This window comes from Musca domestica, unplaced genomic scaffold (genome assembly GCF_030504385.1).
Source record: "Musca domestica strain aabys unplaced genomic scaffold, Musca_domestica.polishedcontigs.V.1.1 1, whole genome shotgun sequence".
Taxonomy (NCBI): Eukaryota; Metazoa; Arthropoda; class Insecta; order Diptera; family Muscidae; genus Musca; species Musca domestica.
Window position 1 is genome coordinate 5,922,730 of NW_026712114.1, and position 23,192 is coordinate 5,945,921.

Sequence of the window (23,192 nt, forward strand, 5' to 3'; positions counted from 1 at the left end):
AATTACAATTAAAATAATTCGAATTACAAATTAAATAATTCGAATTACAAATTAAATAATTCGAATTTCAAATGAAATAATTCGAATTATAATTGAACTAATTCACTTTACACATGGAATAATTCGAATTACAAATGAAATAATTCGAATTATAATTTAGATAATATAATCATTTGAATTACATATCAAATAATGCGAATTACAAATGAAATAATTTAAAATTACAAATAAAATAATTCGAACTACAAATGAAAACATTCGAATTACAAATGATATAATTTGAATTACAAATGAAATAGTTCGAATTACAAATGAAATAATTCAAATTACAAATTAAATAATTCGAATTCCAAATGAAATAATTCGAATTACAAATGAAATAATTCGAATTACAAATGAAATAATTCCAATTACAAATGAAATAATTCGAATTAATTATTAAATAATTCGAATTACAAATGAAATAATTCAAATTACAAATGAAATAATTCAAATTACAAATGAATTAATTCAAATTAAAAATGAAATAATTTGAATTACAAATGAAATAATTCGAATTATAAATGAAATAATTCGAATTACAAATGAAATAATTCAAATTACAAATTAAATAATTCAAATTACAGATGGAATAATTTGAATTACAAATAGAATAATTCGAATTACAAATGGAATTATTCGGATTACAAATGGAATCATCGAATTACAATTGAAATGTTTTGAATTACAATTAAAATAATTCGAATTACAAATGAAATAATTCGAATTACGAATGGAATAATTCGGATTACAAATGAATTAATTCGAATTATAATTGATATAATTCGAATTACAAATGGAATAATTTGAGTTACAAATGAAATAATTCAAATTAGAAATAAAATAATTCGAATTACAAATGAAATAATTCGAATTATAATTGAAATAATTCGAATTACAAATGAAATAATTCAAATTACAAATGAAATAATCCACTTACAATTAAAATAATTCGAATTACAAAGGGAATAAATCGAATTACAAATGAAATAATTCACATTACAAATGAAATAATTCGAATTACAAATGAAATAATTCAAATTACAAATGAAATAATTCAAATTACAAATGAACTAATTTGAATTACAAATGAAATAATTCGAATTACAAATGAAATAATTCTAATTACAAATGCAATAATTCGAATTACAAATGAAATAATTGGAATTACAAATGAAATAATTCGAGTTACAATTAAAATAATTCGAATTACAAATGAAATAATTCAAATTACAAATGAAATAATTTGAATTACAAATTAAATAATTCGTATTACAAATGGAATAATTCGAATTACAAATGAAATAATTCGAATTATAATTGATGTAATTCGAATTCCAAATGGAATAATTTGAATTACAAATAAGATAATTCAAATTATAATTGAAATAATTCGAATTACAAATGAAATAATTCGAATTACAATTGAAATATTTTGAATTACAAATTAAATAATTCTAATTTAAATTGAACTAATTCGCTTTACAATTGAAATAATTCGAATTACAAATGAAATAATTCGAATTACAGATGAAATAATTCTAATTACAAATGCAATAATTCGGATTACAAATTAAAAAATTTCGAATTACAAATGAAATAATTCGAATTACAAATGAAATAATTCAAATTACAGATGAAATTATTTGAATTACAATTAAAATAATTCGAATTAAAAATGAAATAATTTAAATTACAAAATAGAATAATCGAATTATAAATGAAATGTTACGAATTACAAATGAAATAATTCGAATTACAAAGGGAATAAATCGAATTACAAATGAAATAATTCAAATTACAAATGGAATAATTCGAATTACAAATGAAATAATTCTAATTACAAAAGAAATAATTCGAATTACAAGTGGAAAAATTTGAATTACAAATGAAATAATTCGAATTACAATTGAAATAATTCGAATTACAAATGAAATAATTCGAATTACAAATGAAACAATTTGGATTACAAATAAAATAATTCGAATTACAGATGGAATAATTTGAATTACAAATGAAGTAATTTGAACTACAAATGAAATAATCCAATTATAACTGAAATAATTCGAATTACAAATAAACTGTTACGAATTCATTCAAAAATTATTCGAATTACAAGCGAAAATGCTGTAGTTCAGTTACAACCCCGTACCCTTCAACTGTACCCTATACTATTTTTGTATACTCGTCGTATATGTATCTATGTACTATATACTACTTGCTATTGTTCTTCTTCTTGTCTAGCATTACTGTAACTTTTTTTCTTAAATTTGAAATTCGCAATTTTCTAAATGTATTTTTTTCTGGAAAATACTATTTCTAAACAAATTTCAAATCGGTCGTCGCTCTTTCTACCTCTCTGTCTGTATTTCTTCACAGAGATAATGTGCTACACTTGTTTTTCCCCGTTCTATCCAATTTTTTTAGTTTTGTTTAAACATTTCCGTTATCAGTTTCATTTCATTCAGTATTTGCATCACTCATCATTAGCATCATCATCATCGTCATTATCAACAACAAACAAACAAACAAAATACGTCTGTGCTTTATTAAATATTTCTTGTGTATTTTTTTTTAATATACTTTATTTTATTTAATTTACTTTTATTTTTATTTTTAGTTGCATAAGTTTATTTTCTGTGTATATTATTTTCCCATTTGAAATAAATAAATAATTAAATTTGTACGAAAAATTAAAATCCCCAAAAAGTGGATGGATGGATATTGTTTCTATTTTTTGGTTGCTGTTGTGAAGGTGAGAGAGAGAAAACATGTAACTGTTTCCTTTGTTGCTACATGTAGTTGTTGTTGTTGCAGTAATAGTAGTAGTATTTGTGATAAAAGTTATCGTATGAGTTTTTGTTATTGTTTTTCTTGACCTGTGCAAGTTTACAGATTTAAGACATTTAACCATTAATACAAATTAGACATCGGTGTCCCACACCGAAAAGTATGCTACACATTTCTATACTTCGCAAAACTGCGCCCAAAAAGCTGCTATTCAGATATGAAAGAATCTCAAACGACCCTTTGGAAATTCGTACTGAAAGGGTACGAAAAGTACACAAATTTATTAAAATTGGAATTCTTTATTGGACAAACGGAATGAGGTGGAATTCTGAAATTTGGAATGAGCGTCACTAGTGGAAATACGAACTTAAAGGTTACGAAAAGTTCTAAATGGTGCTAAACATCTAAAATATCACCGTTTGGTATAATGTGAACGGATGAAGCAGTAAACTTGAAATTTTAAAGTAAGTTTGCCATATGAAGGTGCGAACTATACCTACTGGTAATAAATTAGGAACAGTTTGATTTTTTTATACCCTCCACCATACATAGTATGGAGGGTATATTAAGTTTGTAACTCATCGAAATAATCATTTTAGACCCAACAAAGTATATATATTCTTGATCAGCGTACAATTTTAAGAGCCCCTTTAGCCCTGACCGTCCGTCTGTCCGTCCCTTCGTCTGTCCGTCTGTTGTAATCACGCTACAGTCTAAACGAATTAAGATAGGAAGCTAAAATTTTGCACAGATCTCTCTTTTGTCTGCAGGCAGGTCAGTTCGAAGATGGGCTATATCGGTCCACGATATCGTATAGCCCCCATAAAACGGTACCCTCCGATATTAGGTATTTTGAAGATTTCAGCCACATTTTTCAATGGAATTGTCTGAAAATCTACACAAGGAGTTCTTTGTGAGTACTTTACTCGCTGAAAGAGAGTTCTCTATATAGGTTAACGATATCATATAGTACCCCCGATTTTCGGTACTTTGACCTCTGAAAGGGATATGTCTACATAAGTCCACAATATCATATATCCCCCATATAACGTTACCCCCGATATTCGGGATTTTAATGATTTTAGCCACATTTCCCAATGGAATTATCTGAAAATCCACACAAGGAGTTCCTTGTGAGTACTTTACCCCCAGACATAGATTTGTCTATATAGGTCCACAATATCGTATATCCCCCCCATATATCGGCACCTTCCGATATTAGGTATTTTAAAGATTTTAACAGAATTTTCAATGGATTTTATATTTTTGAAAATTTTCTAATTCGTTCCAAATGGTGGAAGGTATTCAAAGTTCGGCCCGGCCCAACTTAATGCTTTTTTACTTGTTTTTTTTTTTTTAATTTGTATTAGGTTTCCTGTTGGTGGTAGGTTTGTAATAAAGATATGGTTCCGGAAATGTGTACAAGTGCATGAAAAGTTCTAAATAGTACCATATATTTGGTTTTGGGTGAAAAGATAGTGCTTGAAATCTGAAATATGACATTATGCTGATTTCGGAGATGTGTACTATAATTGTAGGAAAAGTACTAAATGGTATTATATTTGGTATTGGGTGAAGGGATTGAGCTGAAATCCTGAAATTTGATACTTAGATAACCGTTGGTATCTGGTATTGAGATCTGGTGGTGGATTTGGAAATGCATAACATAATTGCTCAAAAAGTACTATATTTGGTATAATTTGGTATAAGGCGAACATATATTGATTGATATTTGGAATTATGGTCGCTGTGAAGTCTGGACATATGAAAGTGGTTTCGGAGATGTGTACCATAATTGAACGAAAAGTGCTGAATGGTACTACATTTGGTATTGGATGAAGGGATAGAGATAAAATTCTGAAATTTGACATTTAGATGGTGTCTGAGGCTGACATTTGGATGTGGTTTTAGAAATGTGTACTTAAACTGTTCAAAAAGTACTAAGTTGTATTAAATAGGGTATTGGGTGACGGGATAGAGCTGGAATCCTCAAATTTGATATTGAGGTATCTGTTGGTAGCTGCAATTGAGATATGGAAGTGGTTTTGGAAATGTGTGCTATAATTGCTTGAAAAGTACAAACTGGTACTTACTGATGGTATTTGATGTTACGATTTGGAGATGGTTTGGAAATGCCTTCCATATTTATATGAAAAGTACTAAATGGTACTAAATTTGGTATTTCCTAAAGGGATAGGACTGGATCCTCAAATTTTATTTTGAGGTATCTCTTGATAGCTACAATTGATGGGTGTACTAAAATTATACGAAAAGTACTAAATGCTGCAATTTGGTATTAAGTAAATGTATAGAGTTGAAATCCCGAATGTTGATATTGAGGACTATATTGGTATCTGGTGGTGGCTTTGCAAATTTGCACTATAATTGTACGATAAGTACTAAATTGGGTATTGGGTGACGGGATAGGGATGAAATCTTGAAATTTGTTATAGATGTCACCGTTGGTGTCTGTTGTTTAAGAAATGGAGATGGTTTGTACTATAATTGTTTGAAAAGTACGAAATGGTATGTAGTTAATGCATGGAGCTGAAATCCCGAAATTAGGTATTGAGATTTTGTTGGTATCTGGTGTTGGTTTTGGAAATACTTGTTTGAAAAGTCCTAAATGTTACTATATTTTGGTACAACTTGATATTGGGTGAAGAAATAGTGCTGAAAATGTGAAATTTGATATTAGAGTTCCTATACATGGACATATGGAGGTGGTTTTGGAAGTGTATATTATAATTATACGAAGTGGCCTACTGAGCACATTTTATCACAACTACACCTCATACCAAGAAAGGTGTGGTCATTTTCACAACAGATCGTTTGTTGACAAAATTGTTTGTATGTGTAAAATTTTCAAAATATTGAACCCTATATGGGGGAGGAACCAAAAGAAATCGCTCGATCTCTACTTCTTTATAATGTGTTGATGAAAATATTGTGATGTACCAAGTCTGAATGGAATCGGATGTTCATTTCACGTTTTATGATCTTCAAGGATATTAAAAATGCTGAGCCTTTGTGGGGGAGGTACCAGAAGGAGTACTCCAGACCTCGGGCTAATAAAAATATTGTGATATGTCTAATTTGAAGAGAACTGGATGTTTTTTTTCGGATTTTATGATCGTTTTGGCTATTGAAAACTTTCACCCTTTCTGGGGGAGGTACCAGAAGGAGTATTCCGATCTTTACTATCATTATAACACATCTTGTGTGGATGGAAATATTCAGAGTCTAAATGCAATTGGATGGTGATTTCGAGATTTATTGGATTAATGGATATTAAAAATTTCGAGCTTTTGAGAGGGAGGTACCAGAAGGAGTGGACCGATATATTCCATCTTAACACCAGATCTTGGGTTTATATAATTATTGCGATGTGTGAAATTTGAAGACAATCGGACTCATATTTCACATTTTATGAGAGTTGAAATTATTTAAAATTTTGAACCTTTGTGGGGGAGGTAGCAGAAGGAGTGGACCGATATTTACCATTTTCGCCCCTGACCTAGAACTGACGCAAATATTAGGATTTGCAAATTTGGAGCAAAATCGGATTATCGTTTCACTTTCTGTGCAAAAGATAAATATTTTAAAAATTTCGACCTTTTGTGAGGGAGGTACCAGAAGGAGTGGACCGATACATCCCATGTTAACACCAGATCTTGGGTTAATAAAATTATTGGGATGTGTGAAATTTGTAGACAATCGGATTCTTACATCACATTTTATAAGAGTTATTATAATTATTCAAAAATTTCACCCTTTGTGGGGGAGGCACTTGATGGAGTGGACCGATCTTATCCATTTTTGCACCTGACCTAGAACTGACGCAAATATTAGGACATGCAAAGTTGGAACAAAATTGAATTATCCTTTTTCTTTCTGTGCAGTAAATTATTTTCTTTGAAAATATTGAAATTTTGTGGGGGAGGTACCAGAAGGAGCGGACCGGTATATTCCATCTTAGCACCAGACCTTGGGTTAATAAAATTATTGGGATGTGTGAAATTTGAAGACAATCGGACGCTTACATCAAATTTTATAAGAATTGTAATTATCCAAAATGTTGACCCTTTGTGGGGGAGGTACTTGATGGACTGGACCGATATTGTCCATTTTCGCACCTGACCTAGCACTGATGCGAATATTACGATATGCGAAGTTGGAGTAAAATTGAATAATGCTTTCTTTTTCTGTGCAGTAAATTATTTGAAAATGTTGAAATTTTATGGGTGAGGTACCAGAAGGAGTAGACCGATATTGCCCATCTCCAAACTCGATATAAGTTTGACGAAAATATTACGATGTACCAAGTTTGGATCAAATCTGATACGGACGGACATCGCTAGTTCAACTCCAAATGTCCTGAAACGGATTTAGTCCAAAGAGACCTAGGGTCTAAAACCGTTATTTCGACTCGACGTCAAAACGTGCCTAGGATTCAGGTTGTCACAATTTATCAATGGTTTACATTTTTGAAATCGGTTCACTTTCTTTTATGCTACGACATCTATGATTGGGATGTATTCCTTCCAATGTTCCAAACGTATTGGCTAACAAGTATCTAATAAAGAACGAAAACCAGTAAAGAAAGTCTTAAAGTCGGGCGGGGCCGACTGTATGATACCCTACACCACTTTGCTAATTTAGTAGATCTCCACATAACAATAAAAAGTTTTTATGCGACAATTCAATCACACACGCTGTGAATATAATTATAATTTAAAGTTCAAAGTACTAAATATGCCGAAGCATTTGTATCTTTTAAATTCGGACTTGTATTACCTATTTGCTATATATGGGAGCTATATCCAAATCTGAACCGATCTTGATAAAATTTCGCAAATATATTTCTGAGCTATATTTCATATATTTCCCTGAATATCGTTGTTAAGGAGTGCATATTACGGCTTTGGGTAACAAATATAACAAATCGGATGAACAATATATATGGGAGCTATAGCTATATCTGAACCGATCTTCACCAAATTTGACATGCTAGCTTCTAGACTCAATTCGGTCGTAAGTGCCAAATTCCATCCCATTTGGTCTGATATTACACGTTAGGTGCACAATAAAAGCTAAATCGGACGAAGTTATATATGGGAGATATATCCAAATCTGAACCAATCTCGATAAAATTTAGCAAATGTATTTCTGAGCTGTATTTCATATATTTCGCCGAATATCGTTGTTAAGGAGTGCATATTACGGCTGTGGTTAACAAATATAACTAATCGGATGAACAATATATATGGGAGCTATAGCTATATCTGAACCGATCTTCACCAACATTTGACATACTAACTTCTAGACTCAATTCGGTCGTGAGTGCCAAATTTCATGCCATTTGGTCTGATATTACACGTTAGGTGCACAATAAAAGCTAAATCGGACGAAGTTATATATGGGAGACATATCCAAATCCAAACCGATCTCGATAAAATTTAGCAAAGGTATTTCTGAGCTGTATTTGATATATTTCCCCAAATATCGTTGTTACAGAGTGCATATTACGGCTGCGGAGGACCAAAAATATTAAATCGGATGAACAATATATATTGGAGCTATAGCTATATCTGAAACGATTTCGATCAAATTTGGCATACTTATTATTAGGCCTAATTTGGTTGTATGTGCAAAATTCCATACTATTCGGGCTGATATTACACGTTTGGTGCACAAAATAAAAGGCAAATCGGACGAAGATATATATGGGAGCTATATCTAAATTTTTTGCCGATTATCTCCAATTTCAATAGGGTTCGTCCTTGGGCCAAACAAATGATTTGTGCAAAATTTCATCTGGATTGGGTAATAAATGCGAACTGTACTTTGCTCCCAAAAATACTTGGACAGACGGACGGACGGACGGACATGCATAAATCGACTCAGAATGTGATTCTTTGCAGATCATCAAAAGAAACTTTGGGTCTATTTCGTTTCCTTTTGCCTGTTACAAACAAATGAACAAAGACATAATACCCTGACCACCTTGTGGTGTAGGGTATAAATAGGAAAATATTTGTATATATTTATGTATACGGTTATCTGTCTTATATCTGTAAACAATGCCGTCAAGTGAGCGCTTTGCTAGTAAAGTATTTGTTTATAAATATCTGGGCTAACAATAATAGAATACAAACAGACAGTGTTTATTGTTTTGTTGAATTTCCAAAACAAATTGGTAAATATGTATGTGTATGCATGTTCAACAAATGCCCTAGAAATTCGCAATATTTTTATATTTGTAATCAATTTATGTGTGTAAATACAAATTTAGAATTGATAACAAATCAGGTTGATTTTTAAATTTTCATATGTGTGTGTGTAGTATGTAGGTATGTAAGAAAATATGCTGCTATGCAATAAAAAAGAGTTGTGATTTGATTTTTTTTTTTTTTGAAAAAAAAATATATGGAAGTCATATTGATATATGTATATAATTTTTTTGTTTGTTTTTGGTTCATATAGAAAAAGAGAGAATTATGAATACTTGTAGTTTTTTTTTTTTTTTTGTTTTTGCATTAATTTGATTTTCTCAATTGCGTCCTTCAATGTTGTGTAATTTAAAGTTTTTGTTTTTGCTTCTTTTAAAAAGATGTTTTTGAAAAAGGTAGTTTGTTCACATAACAAGTTTTGTTGATCATTAGTATTTTTTTTTAACTAGAAAAAGAGAATATTTTTTTCTATGATTTTTGGGTTTTAAAAAATTTTTTTTCTTTGTTTTTTTTTTGTATATTTCTTTTAAATATATATAAATTCTAAAAAGGAGTATATAAATATTTCTATTTTTTTTTTTTTTTTTGTAATTTGGTAGAATTATTATAATATGAATTAGTTTGGTTCAGGAAGTAGGATTAGGTGCATAGTGTGTTTGAGAAGTAAGATTATAAAAAAAGAAATATTGAGCAAAAAATGTTTCATAAAAACGTCGAAAATAAAAAATTTGTAAAAATCATTAAAAAAAAAACAGTAAAGAAAGTCTTAAAGTTGGGCGGGGCCGACTTTATGATACCCTACACCACTTTGCTAATTTAGTAGAGCTCCACATAACAATTAAAAGTTTTTATGGGAGAATTCAATCATACAATTAATTTGAAATCGGATAAAGATATATATGGGAGCTATATTCAAATCGGAACCGATCTCGATAACATTTGGCAAAGATATTTCTGAGCTGTATTTGATATATTTCCCTGAATATCGTTGTTACGGAGTGCATATTACGGCTGTGGGTAACAAATATAACAAATCGGATGAACAGTATATATAGGAGCTATAGCTATTTCTGAACCGATCTTCGGCAAATTTGACATACTAGCTTCTAGACTCAATTCGGTCGTAAGTGTCAAATTTCATCCCTTTTGGGCAAATATTAGACGTTTGGTGCACAATAAAATGTAAATCGGAAGAAGTTATATATGGGAGATATATCCAAATCTGAACCGATCTCGATAAAATTTAGCAAGTGTATTTCTTGCATATATATGGGAGCTATATATATATTTTAACCGCTTACCTCCAATTTCAATAGGGTTCGTTCTTGGGCCAAACAAATGATTTGTGCAAAATTTTATCTGGAAAGGATAATAAATGCGAACTGTACTTTTTTTACAAAAATACATGGACAGACGGACGGACGGACAAGCATAATCGAATGTGATTCTATGCAGATCATCAAAAGGAACTATGGGTCAATCTCGTTTCCTTTTGCCTGTTACAAACAAATGCACAAAGACATAATACCCTAACCTAACCTTGTGGTGTAGGGTATAAAAAGAAAAAAAGTATCGGTCGGTTTTGCCGATAGATGTATAGGCTCAGCCTTGTGTTATAATTATTCAAACTGTTAACCCTTTATGGGGGAGGTTCCGATACATTTGGCTAATATTGGCAGATATTCATACTTCATCTAATACAGATAAAAATAATGGTTGGATGCTTATTTCACTTTTTTGGAGCGTTTTGTTTTTCAAAACCTTGAACCCTATGTGGGGGAGGTACCAGAAGAAATGGTCCGATCTCTACCATATTTATAGCAAATCTTGTGTTGATGGAAATATTGAGATGTGCCAAGTCTGAATGAAATCGGATGTTAATTTCGTGTTTTATGAACTTCATGAATACTCAAAATGTTGACCCTTTGTGGGGGAGGTACCAGAAGGACTGGACCGATATATTCCATCTTGACACCAGACCTTGTGTTAATAAAAATATTGTGATGTGTTTAATTTGGAGAGAACCGGATGCTAATGTCGGATTTTATGATTGTTTTGGTTTTTCAAAATCTTAACATTTTGTGGGGGAGGTACCAGAAGAAATGCTCCGATCTCTACCATCTTTATAACAGATCTTGTGTTGATAAAAATATTGAGATATGCCAAGTCTGAATGGAATCGCATGTTAATTTCGTATTTTATGAACTTCATGAATACTCAGAATTTTGACCCTTTGTAGGGGAGGTACCACAAGGAGTGGACCGATATATTCTATTTTCACACCAGACCTTGGGTTAATAAAAATATTATAATGGGATTCATTTGAAGAGAACCGGATGCTAATGTCGGATTTTATGATCGTTTTGGTTATTCAAAACTTTGACCCTTTGTGGGGGAGGTACCAGAGGGAATGGTCCTATGTCTACCATTTTTATAGCAAATCTTGTGTTGATGGAAATATTGAGCGAATCCAAGTCTGAATGGAATCGCATGTTAATTTCGTGTTTTATGAGCTTCATGAATATTCAAAATTTTGACCCTTTATGGGGGAGGTACCAGAAGGAGTGGACCGATATATTCCATCTTGACACCAGACCTTGTGTTAATAAAAATATTGCGATGTGTGTAATTTGAAGAAAACCGGATGCTAATGTTGGATTTTATGATCGTTTTGGTTTTTCAAAATGTTAACCTTTTGTGGGGAGGTACCAGAAGAAATGGTCTGATCTCTACCATATTTATAGCAAATCTTGTGTTGATGGAAATATTGAGATATGCCAAGTCTAAATGGAATCGGATGTTAATTTCGTGTTTTATGAACTTCATGAATATTCCAAATTTCGACCCTTTGTGAGGGAGGTACCAGAAGAAACGGTCTGATCTCTACCATATTTATAGCAAATCTTGTGTTGATGGAAATATTGAGATATGCCAAGTCTAAATGGAATCGGATGTTAATTTCGTTTATGAGCTTCATGAATATTCAAAATTTCGACCCTTTGTGGGGAAGGTACCACAGAAGGACTGGACCGATATATTCCATCTTGACACCAGACCTTGGGTTAATAAAAAATATTGAGATGTGTTTAATTTGAAGAGAACCGGATGCTTATTTCGGATTTTATGATCGTTTTGGTTTTTCAAAATCTTAACCTTTTGTGGGGGAGATACCAGAAGAAATGGTGCGATCTCTACCATATTTATAGCAAATCTTGTGTTGATGGAAATATTGAGTTATGCCAAGTCTGAATGGAATCGGATGTTAATTTCGTGTTTTATGAGCTTCATGAATATTCAAAATTTCGACCCTTTGTGGGGGAGGTACCAGAAGGAGGGGACCGATATATTCCATCTTGACACCAGACCTTGGGTTAATAAAAATATTGTGATGTGTTCAATTTGGAGAGAACGGGATGCAAATGTCGGATTTTATAATCGTTTTGATTATCCAAAATTTTGACCCTTTGTGGGGGAGGTACCAGAAGAAATGGTCCGATCCCTACCATATTTATAGCAAATCTTGTGTTGATGGAAATATTGAGATATGCCAAGTCTGAATGGAATCGGATGTTAATTTCGTGTTTTATGAGCTGCATAGATATTCAAATTTTTGACCCTCCCCATAAATGGGGAGGATGGTATAAATTTTCTTTTCCTTCATTACTCCGATTACTGCGTCAGAGTTAATACCGTAGCTACTCGTACTGCTGTGTTTTTTCTGATGAATCTCTTTATCAGGGTCTCCTACAAATGCAAAGTCAAAAAAAAATGCGATATCTACATTCCTGCTTTGCTTCTATCATCACGTTAGAGTGAATACCATTAAGTCTCTGTTGATCTAGAGGCTCTGTTATATCTCTGTACCTCTCTCTCTCTCCCCTCATATGTCTCGACGGAGGTTGCCTATCCACCGCGTGGAGATGAGGACGGCTATGCTTATAATACCCTCACAATTATTGCATCCCCAGAATGATACCTCCTTGTGTAGGGGATTTGCAGGTGTCATGAAAAGATACGATTTTGCATTTCCATGGACGGCTTTCTGGCAGGATTGAATACTCTACCATTGCATAGCACTGACGTGGGCAGACCACATTAAAATCGATGCTTATAACACCCAAGCAATTGTTGTGTCCCCAGAATAAATTCGACTCCTCATGAAAGTGATTGACAGGTGTCATAAAGAGGCACCCTGTTCTGGTTCTGGCAGGACTGAATGCTCTTCCAGTGAGTAAATTCAAATTGCCAAAAACCCATCGAGTTCGCAAATTTTATCACAAACGGAGCTATCGCGTTATATAAGCTTTGGAAGATTTCCTCTCCAAATGCTACCGTCACGAGACTTCACAACTTTTGTTTGAATGATAATCTTTTCACAGATAGATGTGGCATATGTGGACGGCTTGAGGAGGCTAACTAACGGTTGGTTAGTTGACAATTCCCAGCCTTGTGGTATGCGGGCCGTTCGGGAGCGCAGATCCGATTGTCCAAATCAACCAAATGCAAATGTAATCAATAATGGGTCCGAATGCCCATACAGTACATCGCCACCGACAGTACATTATCACAACGCCATTAGGAGGTCGTGGAATACCACAAAAATGGAGGTTAAACAGTTACGGTGATATCACCCCACTTTGGAGAGCCAGGAAGGTCTACCATCTTTGATTTCTTGTTTCTGAATTTCACGTACGGCTGACGCCCATAAACCTAGCTTGCGATCCAACGTTTCTAAATTGCACGGAGGGTAGTACGTTCAATATCCACAAATGCCCTTGATAAATTAAGCGCATGACCCTCCGAAAGTTATAAATTTTCAAAAATTATTGTATATATTGCATGGAAAACTTATTTTTCGGCATTTTGGGCCTTTCCGAATTTTTGCCGAAATTCATTTTTGTCTACGTCCCTCCTGTGTCGCACTGCATGTTCTGGTTGTTAATTTGTGTGTGACACTAAATGGAATACTCGGTGAAAACGATCATTTGAAATCTTCAAGTGTCTATGCTTCTGGTGACAAAAGTGATACCGGCCTTGCATCTTTCATGGCTTCAGTGGTGCCTAATGACTAGACGGAGTTTTCGATTAAATACATATGGCGCCAATAGTGATATCGGCATATAAGCATATAAGTTGGCATTCTTGCCTGTTACTAGCCACTCGATTTTTCGGACATCGCGAACAATTAGGGGGACCAACGAGAAGATGAGGACTTTGGCCTACACTCAAAATGCTAGGGGGAGCAACTTCACAACCTCGTTCTTATTTTCTAATTTATTCCAGATAACTGTGGCTTGCGCGGAACAATCAGTTCGTTTGAAAAGACTTAAGCACACCTTCGGGTTGCACATCTGATTTTTCCGAAATACGTCTGTAGCAATTTCAACCAATACCATGGACCCAGTTCTTGTTTCATTACATTCCTGAGAAACCTAGGTTGCTTTGAATACCAAATTTTTCACAACACAAAACTTGCAAAGAAAAAAACTTAAAAAATTAAAATTTCAAAATAAAAAAAGACAATTGGTTTTTTTTACACGATCTTCACAATATTTATGTGCAAATAGTTATATATAAATACATTTGTTTAATTTTTTATTAAATATTTATGTTTTTGTTCTCGTTTTAATTTAAAGAACACGAATGTTCCTTGGTTACTCTAATAAATAGTGGAATATTAAAACAAATTGTTAGTTTTTTTTTTTTTTTTTTGTTGTTGAATGTAAAAGTTGAGAATAAAATTAAAAAAAAAATAAATTTAATTATATAATAATAATTGTAGTAGTAAAAAATGTGAGACACACAATAAACGAGAATAAGCAGCTAAAATGCAATGTGAATATAAAATGGAATCACTTCGAGATAAGGGATGTAATTGTTGATCGAATGGGAACGAGGGAGGGGGAGAGGGAAGATAGATATATATATATGATAATAGATGAATGGAAGGATTACATATAAGACTATCTAAATTTTGTTGGTAAATACAATTTACTTGTTTGAGCCACCGCCGCCACCACTGCCGCTTCCCCCACCACCACCTGTGTGTGGAGGTCCATCACGGCGCGTCATGGGTATAGCTGCTCTTTGATCTTCCATACGTCCACTTTGAACTTTCATTATTAACGAAAAGAAATCCTCATCCGGTACTGTGGTACCCCGACCGGCAGGTCGATTTCTGGGTTGCGTCTCAGCATCAATGAGTACATTTGGTCTTGGCAACTCGGAACGTTGCTCCTCCAGCCTTGAGCTCTGGCAACGCATTAACATATCCAAAAAGTCATCATCAACTTTTTCCGTGGCCGTGGCGCTACGCAACAACTGGGGATGACTAGCGGGAGCAGCAGCCGTGACATTACCAGTTGCTACAGCGGCCGCAGCACTACCAGCACCACTTGCCGCAGCAGCATTGGTTTTAAGTCCCGGCAAACCATTTGCACCAGCACCATTTACACTGCCATCACCACCACCACCACCATTCGGGAAGCCATTATTGTTTTGTATGGAATTGTGTTGTTGCAATGGTTTTCGAGTAGCTCCTCCTCCACTGGCGCCACCGCTTACCACTGCACCAGCAGCGCCACCCACCACCGCAATGGGTGCGGAAATATTTGGTCCCTGACTATTTTTATTGATTTTAATCGAACAACGTTGATCGTCCATACGTTTGGATTGGGAGCGTGATAACAATTCAAAGAAATCATCATCCTGAGCTTTGGCCATGGGCGGACGCATTGATTTGGCATCTTGTTTTTGCTGTCGTTTACCGTCGGGTGTGATTTTAATCAAATCCAATTGCTCCATACTCTGGCGACGTACACGAACCTGAAAAAAAAAGAAATTGGCGTAGGTATGGAGAAAAATTGAGAAATTAGAGAGGTTGCAGAGGTTGAGGGATAAAATGTTATAAAACTCCCTACAGATTTCCCTAAAAGTTTTCCTACAAACAAAAGTATTGAAAAAAAAACTATCATTCTTCTGCTACAATGGATCACGATTGATCTCCGAGAATTATTATTCAATCTGCATTTCACCATTCCTTCTTCCGCCGCGCCAATATGAATATTATTCAGTCTTGTTTGATAGGCCCATTGATTTAGAGATTCTCTCCTATACTATTACTTCTCAGTTCTATACATCTCACTTTAGATCATGAAGGTCTTTCCTCACACGTTCTGAACGGAGATTGCCTGTGCAACAGGTGGTGATTAGGAGAACATTGTTTCTTCGGCTTCATCAGAGTGGGTATTAATCAGCCCTGCATGACAGACCTGTTAATCTAGAGGCTCTCATATTTCTATCTTTCTCTCCCTCTACATCATGAAGGTGTTTCCTCAAATATCTGGGTGGAGATAGCCTATACACCATGTGTTGAATAGAATGGCTTTGTTTATAACAGCCAAGCAAGCATTGCTTCGACTAAATTGCATTGTGCTGATGAACAGGAAGGAGCTTCAACTTTTTATTGCGATGATCGATAGTTGATACGAGGAAGCAATCTTCCATTGTGTTGCACTAACATTGCCAGACCACACCGAAGTCGCACATTTTACCGAGCTATCGCGTTATAAGATGTCACCGAAGTTTCTCTATCAGCTCCCCAATTGCTGCCAGTTGGAGCCTTAACATATGTGGAATGCGCCGATAACATATGTGGAATGCGCGGACGATTTCAACAGGTTATCGAATGTGACCACTAAGTCCTTTGGGTAGTTGGTGATCAGAATTAAGGCATCGACATTTATTTGGTGATAGCCATATCTCAGTTGGCCTTGTCTTGAATAGTGTGGTCGTTGATTTAATGGCGAATATTGTCATATTCCTCGCAACGAAGAAGACGCTAAGATTAACTAGGTACTGATTCAGCCGATCACAAATGTCATCATGAGATTACAATTATCCGGAAAAGTGATTATTCCAACGTCGTCTAGGGATCGTGGTATTCCAGAAAAAATAGGGGTTTAAAAGTCTCCTGATGATATTACCCTACAATGGAGTCTTTTTTTCACATTCTTCGGATCGTAGACTTCTTTTTTCTAAATTCGACGCACGATTGGCTCCCAAACATGTAGTTTACGACCCAAAGTTTCAAATTTGACCGGAGGGTAAGACATTTAACTTCCTCAAATACCTTTAACAAATCTCCACGACTAGCCTGTCGCACCGGCGACATGTGCAGAAGGGAGGCTCTCATATGGAGGAAGTTAAAAAGACTGTAGCGTCTCTGCTACTGGTGAACAAAGTAATTTCGCCCTGAAAGAGGGCGCCATCCTTGCTTGGCTTCAGTAGCGGGACTTCCCTTTTCCAACTTCCAGCCATCGGGACTCATAGGATGACTCACCTTTTGTAGAATACTCAATTCTTGATTCATCCAGTAGCTTCTACATCAACATTGGGATTTCATCTGGAGTAAGAGCATCGAAAGCTCGGCTCGGTAAGTGCAACAGACGTCAGGTCATACTTTTTCTCAGAGCTCGAGAGAGATATGTCTTAAAGGTGGTCTAAATTCAGTTTTAATATCGCAAGACTACCCAATATTTGGGTATTGAAACCTCTTCGTATCTGTAACCTCTATAAACTTCAATGGAACAGATATTCGGATGCGAATGTTTACACTATCATATTGTCAGGCCCCCTCTTTGACAACATTTTAGATTGAACACCTTTCTCAGGAAACTCAGAGTCTACATCCAAGGCAGGGAATGAAAAAAAAACGGAAAGTAAAGGGCCTCACTCTATACTACATAAACTGCGAAGATTAGACTGTAGCTGAATGTATAGGCTATTCTGACCAAAAACTACCCCAAGATCCTGGGGGTCCCCAAGCCCTTGGTACCGATATCTGCAATAAATCGAAACAAATAGAAACAAAGTCCTCAAGACCCTAGCTGGAGTGCTTGTTGAGCTCTCATAAAGAGTGAGGGTCCAGTGTGGTCTTCGAATACTAATGCCACTCAGTGCGGGAGTACGCAGGCTTATCAAAATACTGCCCTAAAAACTGCAACAGGGTGCATCCTCGTTATCATATACTTTGTTTGCAGTACCTGCTTGGGTGTTAACCTGGGAGTCACCTAACCATTATGTGGTGGATAAAACTCCCCCACTCAGGTGTGTCACGAAGCACCTACAGGATCTAATGAGGGAGGTCCAACAATATAAGAACGCCTCTGCATAAAAAGCCTATCAGGAGATTCTGATGGATACTCTTACTAATGAAGTCAACAACAACAACCAGTACAGTATATATGGCGTCCTCGAAGTCCACAGCCATCTTTTGCAACTGAAGATAGTCGGCCGCCTACAAAAACCGGTTACATTCTATCTGTCCAACGCATTTCACTGCATCTGTGCCCCGCCAAATCAACCCCCATTCGAAAAGTACCTGGCACAGTATTTTAAAAGTAGGATTTCCAAATTCCACACAATGATGAATGATGCATCAGCACTGAGGATTAAGGTGCCCTTATGTAAAGATCTTAGATACACTTGTGTAAAGTTAATTACAAATGTTCCAGTCCAGTTTATCTTTTAAAATGAACGACAGCCTTTCCTCTTCATCCCTTATAATATTTTGGTGAAACGTTTTCTTTTACAACTTACCATACGTCCTTGAGAGTTTTCCGAACCATCTGACTGTACATCACTGCCCTGCGATAGGTCGGTGTTGCTCGAACGATCATCGTCGACGGGTGATGGTGCCACCTCGGGCATACCCAACAGCTTACGCAAATCGGCAATATTCACACGCGCAGTACTCTCACCCACTGGATCTTGTAATTCTTTGGCCAAATGTAAATGTGATTCCGCATATTTTAAAGCTTTTTCATGATTGCCTATGGCCGAATGGGCATTACCCAATGACCAGCAGGCTCGTGCCTCCCCCACACGATCGCCCAGCTCTTGAGCAATACCCAAATGCCGTTGATGGTAATCAATTGCGGTGGCAAATTCACGTAACAGGGTATAGGTATTGCCCAGACTGTAGCATGATTGGGCCTCAACCTCGCGTTCACCCAATTCAATGGCCAAGGCCAGGGTACGTTTGTAGTGGTCGGCAGCTTCTTCAAATTGTCCCAAAAAGATGTGGGAATTACCCAAATTGCTGTTCGCCCGTCGTTCGGCAGCTTTGTCACCAAATTCTCGGGCAATGCGCAGGCGCTCCTGATGATGTTCAATGGCGGCCTGGAAGTCACCTGCAATAAACAAACTTTCATGAAATATGAGATACATTTTCGTATTATTCTACCTTACCCAACAGATAATAGGTGTTACCCAAATTACCACAAGCTCTACCCTGGGCTCCACGATCGCCCAGCTCCCGCATTAATTTCAAATTTTCCTGATAATATTCCACAGCTTTGGTCAAGGCCTCCTTAACATCATCACCAAAATCGCCCGGATTCCGCTGGCCCATGTGTTTGCCCTTGGCATGATAGACATTTCCCAAATTGTAGAGGGCCCTTCCCTCGGACAACTTATCGCCCAATTGTCGAGCCAATGTCAAATGGCGATCACAACACATGACAGCCTCTTCGAAGCGACCCATCACCTTGAAAGTGTTGCCCAAGTTACCCGATGACTTCGCCTCGCCCAGCTTATCGTTCATGGAGCGAGCCAACGTCAAATCCAATTTGTGATATTGCATTGCCTTGGAATAGTCGCCCAAATAGAAATAGGCGTTGCCCAGTTGTGAATAGATCGCACTCAAGGTGCGAAGGTCATCGGTTCCTGCACGAATGGCTGCCTGAAAGAAGGCCACACCTGCTCGACAGTCACCAGCCTTGCACAATCGTTCACCCTCCAAGGCCAATTCCAGGCACATGCTAGGTGCAGCCCCGTCCTGTGAGGAGCCATCACCAGCTGAACCACTACCTCCGCCGCTGCCACCACCACCGATGTTCACATTTTCAGCCGATGCTGATGCTGACAATGAAGACGACATCCCAACGCACACACACACACACACTCAGCAACCAACCAACCACTCACTCAACACAACGCTTTTTACTTGTTACTTTGTTTGCGTTCTTTCTTTTTTTGGAATTTATTTTTAACATAAACTGGAATACATCGATGTGTGAGAGATCGTTGTTTCTATTCGTCGTCCTCGAATGTATCTGCTGCGTTGTATTCTCAAAATTCAGTAATTTTCCGTGTAGTTTTTCTTTCTTTTTTCCCCAAAAGCAACAAATACGAGAAATGAGAAGTGATTCACAAACTAATGATGAGAATGGAAAACAAAGAGGAAGATTGTTAAGAAAGCACAGATGCAACAAACGAATCGATATCACGTTATCGATGGCATGTAATCGGAGCAAGCAAACAGTTTGGTACAGACTGCGGGCCACACATTAAACTATCGGTAATTGACTTGACATAGAGAAATATTAAATGAAATGGAATATTTGAATATATGGTACAATACATGGTAGAATAATACAGGTAGTCACATCGACACACGAACTGTCAAGCTATTTTTTTTGAATAAAAAATATTAAAATTTGTAAAAATAAATTTGTAAAAATAAATGACAGCATCCTTGGCGTCGAATAAGAAAATATATACAAATCTACTTATTAAAAAAAACATTTTAAACATTTTGACATATCAATATTCACAAGCGTTGATACACCTACCTGTATTCTACTACCATGAACAGGAGATGGATTAACACTACGTTTACACATAGCTCTGTTCTAAAGCCTGTAACAATATTCAATTTTCGCAATTTTTTTCGATATTATAAAGAAGAAATCGGAATCATTCTTGCGGTTCTGGAACAGAGCAATTCTCGCATTTCTGGAACATAGCATAACATACATCAACATACATTTTACCAGGATAATCAATTTTCCCTTTGAGATAGCGAGAAAATTGCAAACCTTCCAGAATCTGCAAGAATGTACTAGTTATGCAAATTTTTTTTTTTTGATATCATAAAGGGAGAATCGGTTATAGTAGTAAAGACTTTAATTTTTTAGTTCTGGACAAGCCAATCGTAGATCTTCCAACGTTTCAAACATGGCCGAGGGGTAGTTTTCTCTACATCCTCAAACTGTGTGGCGTTGTTGTGGAAGACATCCATGATTATGGTTGGTAGATTTCTCTGATGCTGCGGAGAAGTAAAAAAAATCTTTGTTTTTTTTTTTTATCAAAAATCGAATTCTGTTATGAAAGTTCATCGCGCGCTTCTTCCAACTCATTTTTTGCTCAATTGGAACGTTAATAAGCAGAATTTTTGCTTTTGGAGTGAAAAGCATTCAGAAGCCAAGGTACAGTTTAGTGGATTTTTCGGTTGGTGGCATCAATGGACCGTTTTTCTTCAAAGATGCTATTTTCACGACATAATCAAGATTTAGGTTTTGATTTATGATTGAAGTGCAGTCACGTTCAACATATCAATAAAAGATTCTTTAATTATAGGAACCATGCTAAAAATTAAAAACAAAAAGATTTCAAGCCTTTCCTGTCTCTTAAAGTTCTTCTGCGATTAATTCCATCAAAAGACTGCTTTTTTTCCAAGGCAAAACTGATCAAGTTCTTCAAAATCAATGCAATGTAAACATTACTTAAACTTGATACCTCAGCTCGTCATGTTGCCACAATCCCTTTGAAACCATAAACGACTTTGATGTTTTCCCACCCCACTCGATTGTTTGATAACACATTCGATAACCGATTCACTTGCACACCACACAAAAGACGATTAGGTGAATGGCCCACAAACGAGTTATAGATCCCTATTCGAAGCCAGCTCTTGTAAAACGCAGAAAATAGAAAAGAATTTTAATTTTAAAATTAATTCCATAATAAATTGCAATGCAATTCTATTGGTGGTGAAAACTGGATACGAAAAGTGTGTAAATTGAAATCAATTGAAGAAATTTGCAAAAGAATTTGATTTTTTTCAAACAGCAAGCAATTTTAACCAAAAAAAGTTACTTGGAGAAAGAAAGAAAAAATTGTGTGTGTGCCCCAGAAAGAAAAAATCGAAAAGAAAGAGAAAAGAAAAAAAGTAGCAAGCAAGCAGAAAAAGAAAGATTCGAAAATTAATAAAATTTGCAAGAAAATAAAAGAAAGAAAGAAAAAAGTAGGAAATTTTTAGCAACAAATTTGTTGGAAAAAATTTGCTTTTCAATCAAAAAAATTAAAAGAAAAAATAATTGCAGTGCAAAATTGTGTGAATATTTTCTCCCCCTCACCTCACTACTTTGAATTATACACACCAGCAGCCACCAGCAAGCAGGCAAGCCAGCCAACGAGCAGCAGCAGCACCTAAATAGAGAGAGTGGTGGATTGTGAGGCAGGACCGACGAGACACGGAAAATGAGTAGAATATGAAAAAAATCGATTTTCCTGATGTCTCATAACGAAGAAAATAGCAAGAAATAAAAGTGACGAAATAAAAAAAAAAAATTCTATGCAATTAATCATTTTCTTCACCACTGATTTTTGTAGATATTCGTCCGTTCGTTTGTTCGCTCGGCAAGCAAATAAATACCCATATATAAATGCAAACGCATAAAACAGTAATTCAGCAAAATATTGCCAGATAACTAATAATTCCCCCACACATTGCCTGATCTCATACATACATACGTACATATGCAGGGAATCAGCAGCAAGTAGTACGAGGGAATCACAAACGCCAATCAATTCTAATCCTAAATTTTTTTGTAGACATTTCAAGACAAACTAAATCAAGCAAACAAACGCCTGTTCCCAATTCTTACAGATATCGCAAGTTGTCAATTGTCTGCATTCAACAATCAAACACACAAATGATCCGGTTGGGGTCCACAACAAAAGATTGCTAATGATTTGGTAAGTACATTTGCATGAATGATTGAATTGGTGATTTATTGTTTTATATTTTGTTTTTGTTGTAGTGCAAACATTTTCCCCTTTTGCATAGCTACAACAAATTACCTTTGTGGAAAATGATTGACCAACCGCCAGCTTTGTTACCCCTCCAACCATTTTGCAGGCCATTTAATTGTGCACTTTTATATTCATAGGCTAGGCAAATAGTAGGCAAAAGATAAACGACAATAAAAATATTAACAAGCGAACATTGACCGATTAACAAAAAAAGAGACGGCTCGTTCCGTCGTCCATCACACTTCGTCG

General features: G+C 35.4%; 2 protein-coding genes across 6 annotated transcripts in view; one reads left to right on the forward strand and one right to left on the reverse strand.

Moving 5' to 3' along the window:
- Window positions 1-9,626: 9,626 nt before the first annotated feature.
- On the reverse strand, window positions 9,627-20,306 carry LOC101895557 (G-protein-signaling modulator 2). Its single transcript, XM_005185442.4, has 3 exons — window positions 19,314-20,306; window positions 18,663-19,255; window positions 9,627-15,887 (listed from the first exon to the last, which is right to left on the reverse strand). Exons 1-3 carry the CDS (start codon window positions 20,002-20,004, stop codon window positions 15,054-15,056), a joined length of 2,118 nt encoding a protein of 705 aa, XP_005185499.1. The 5' UTR covers window positions 20,005-20,306; the 3' UTR covers window positions 9,627-15,053.
- Window positions 20,307-21,773: 1,467 nt separating this feature from the next.
- Window positions 21,774-23,192, forward strand: part of LOC101895846 (serine/threonine-protein phosphatase 2A 56 kDa regulatory subunit epsilon isoform) — a 51,840-nt gene continuing 50,421 nt past the window's right edge. For 2 of the 5 annotated variants that reach the window (XM_020037447.2, XM_059118228.1), the window contains exons 1-2: window positions 21,775-21,918; window positions 22,798-22,886. The gene's annotated coding sequence lies outside the window, so the exon portion shown is untranslated. Of the gene's footprint in view, window positions 22,887-23,192 lie in introns of all 5 variants that reach the window. The other 3 variants (XM_020037445.2, XM_020037446.2, XM_059118218.1) reach the window with 3 other exon arrangements.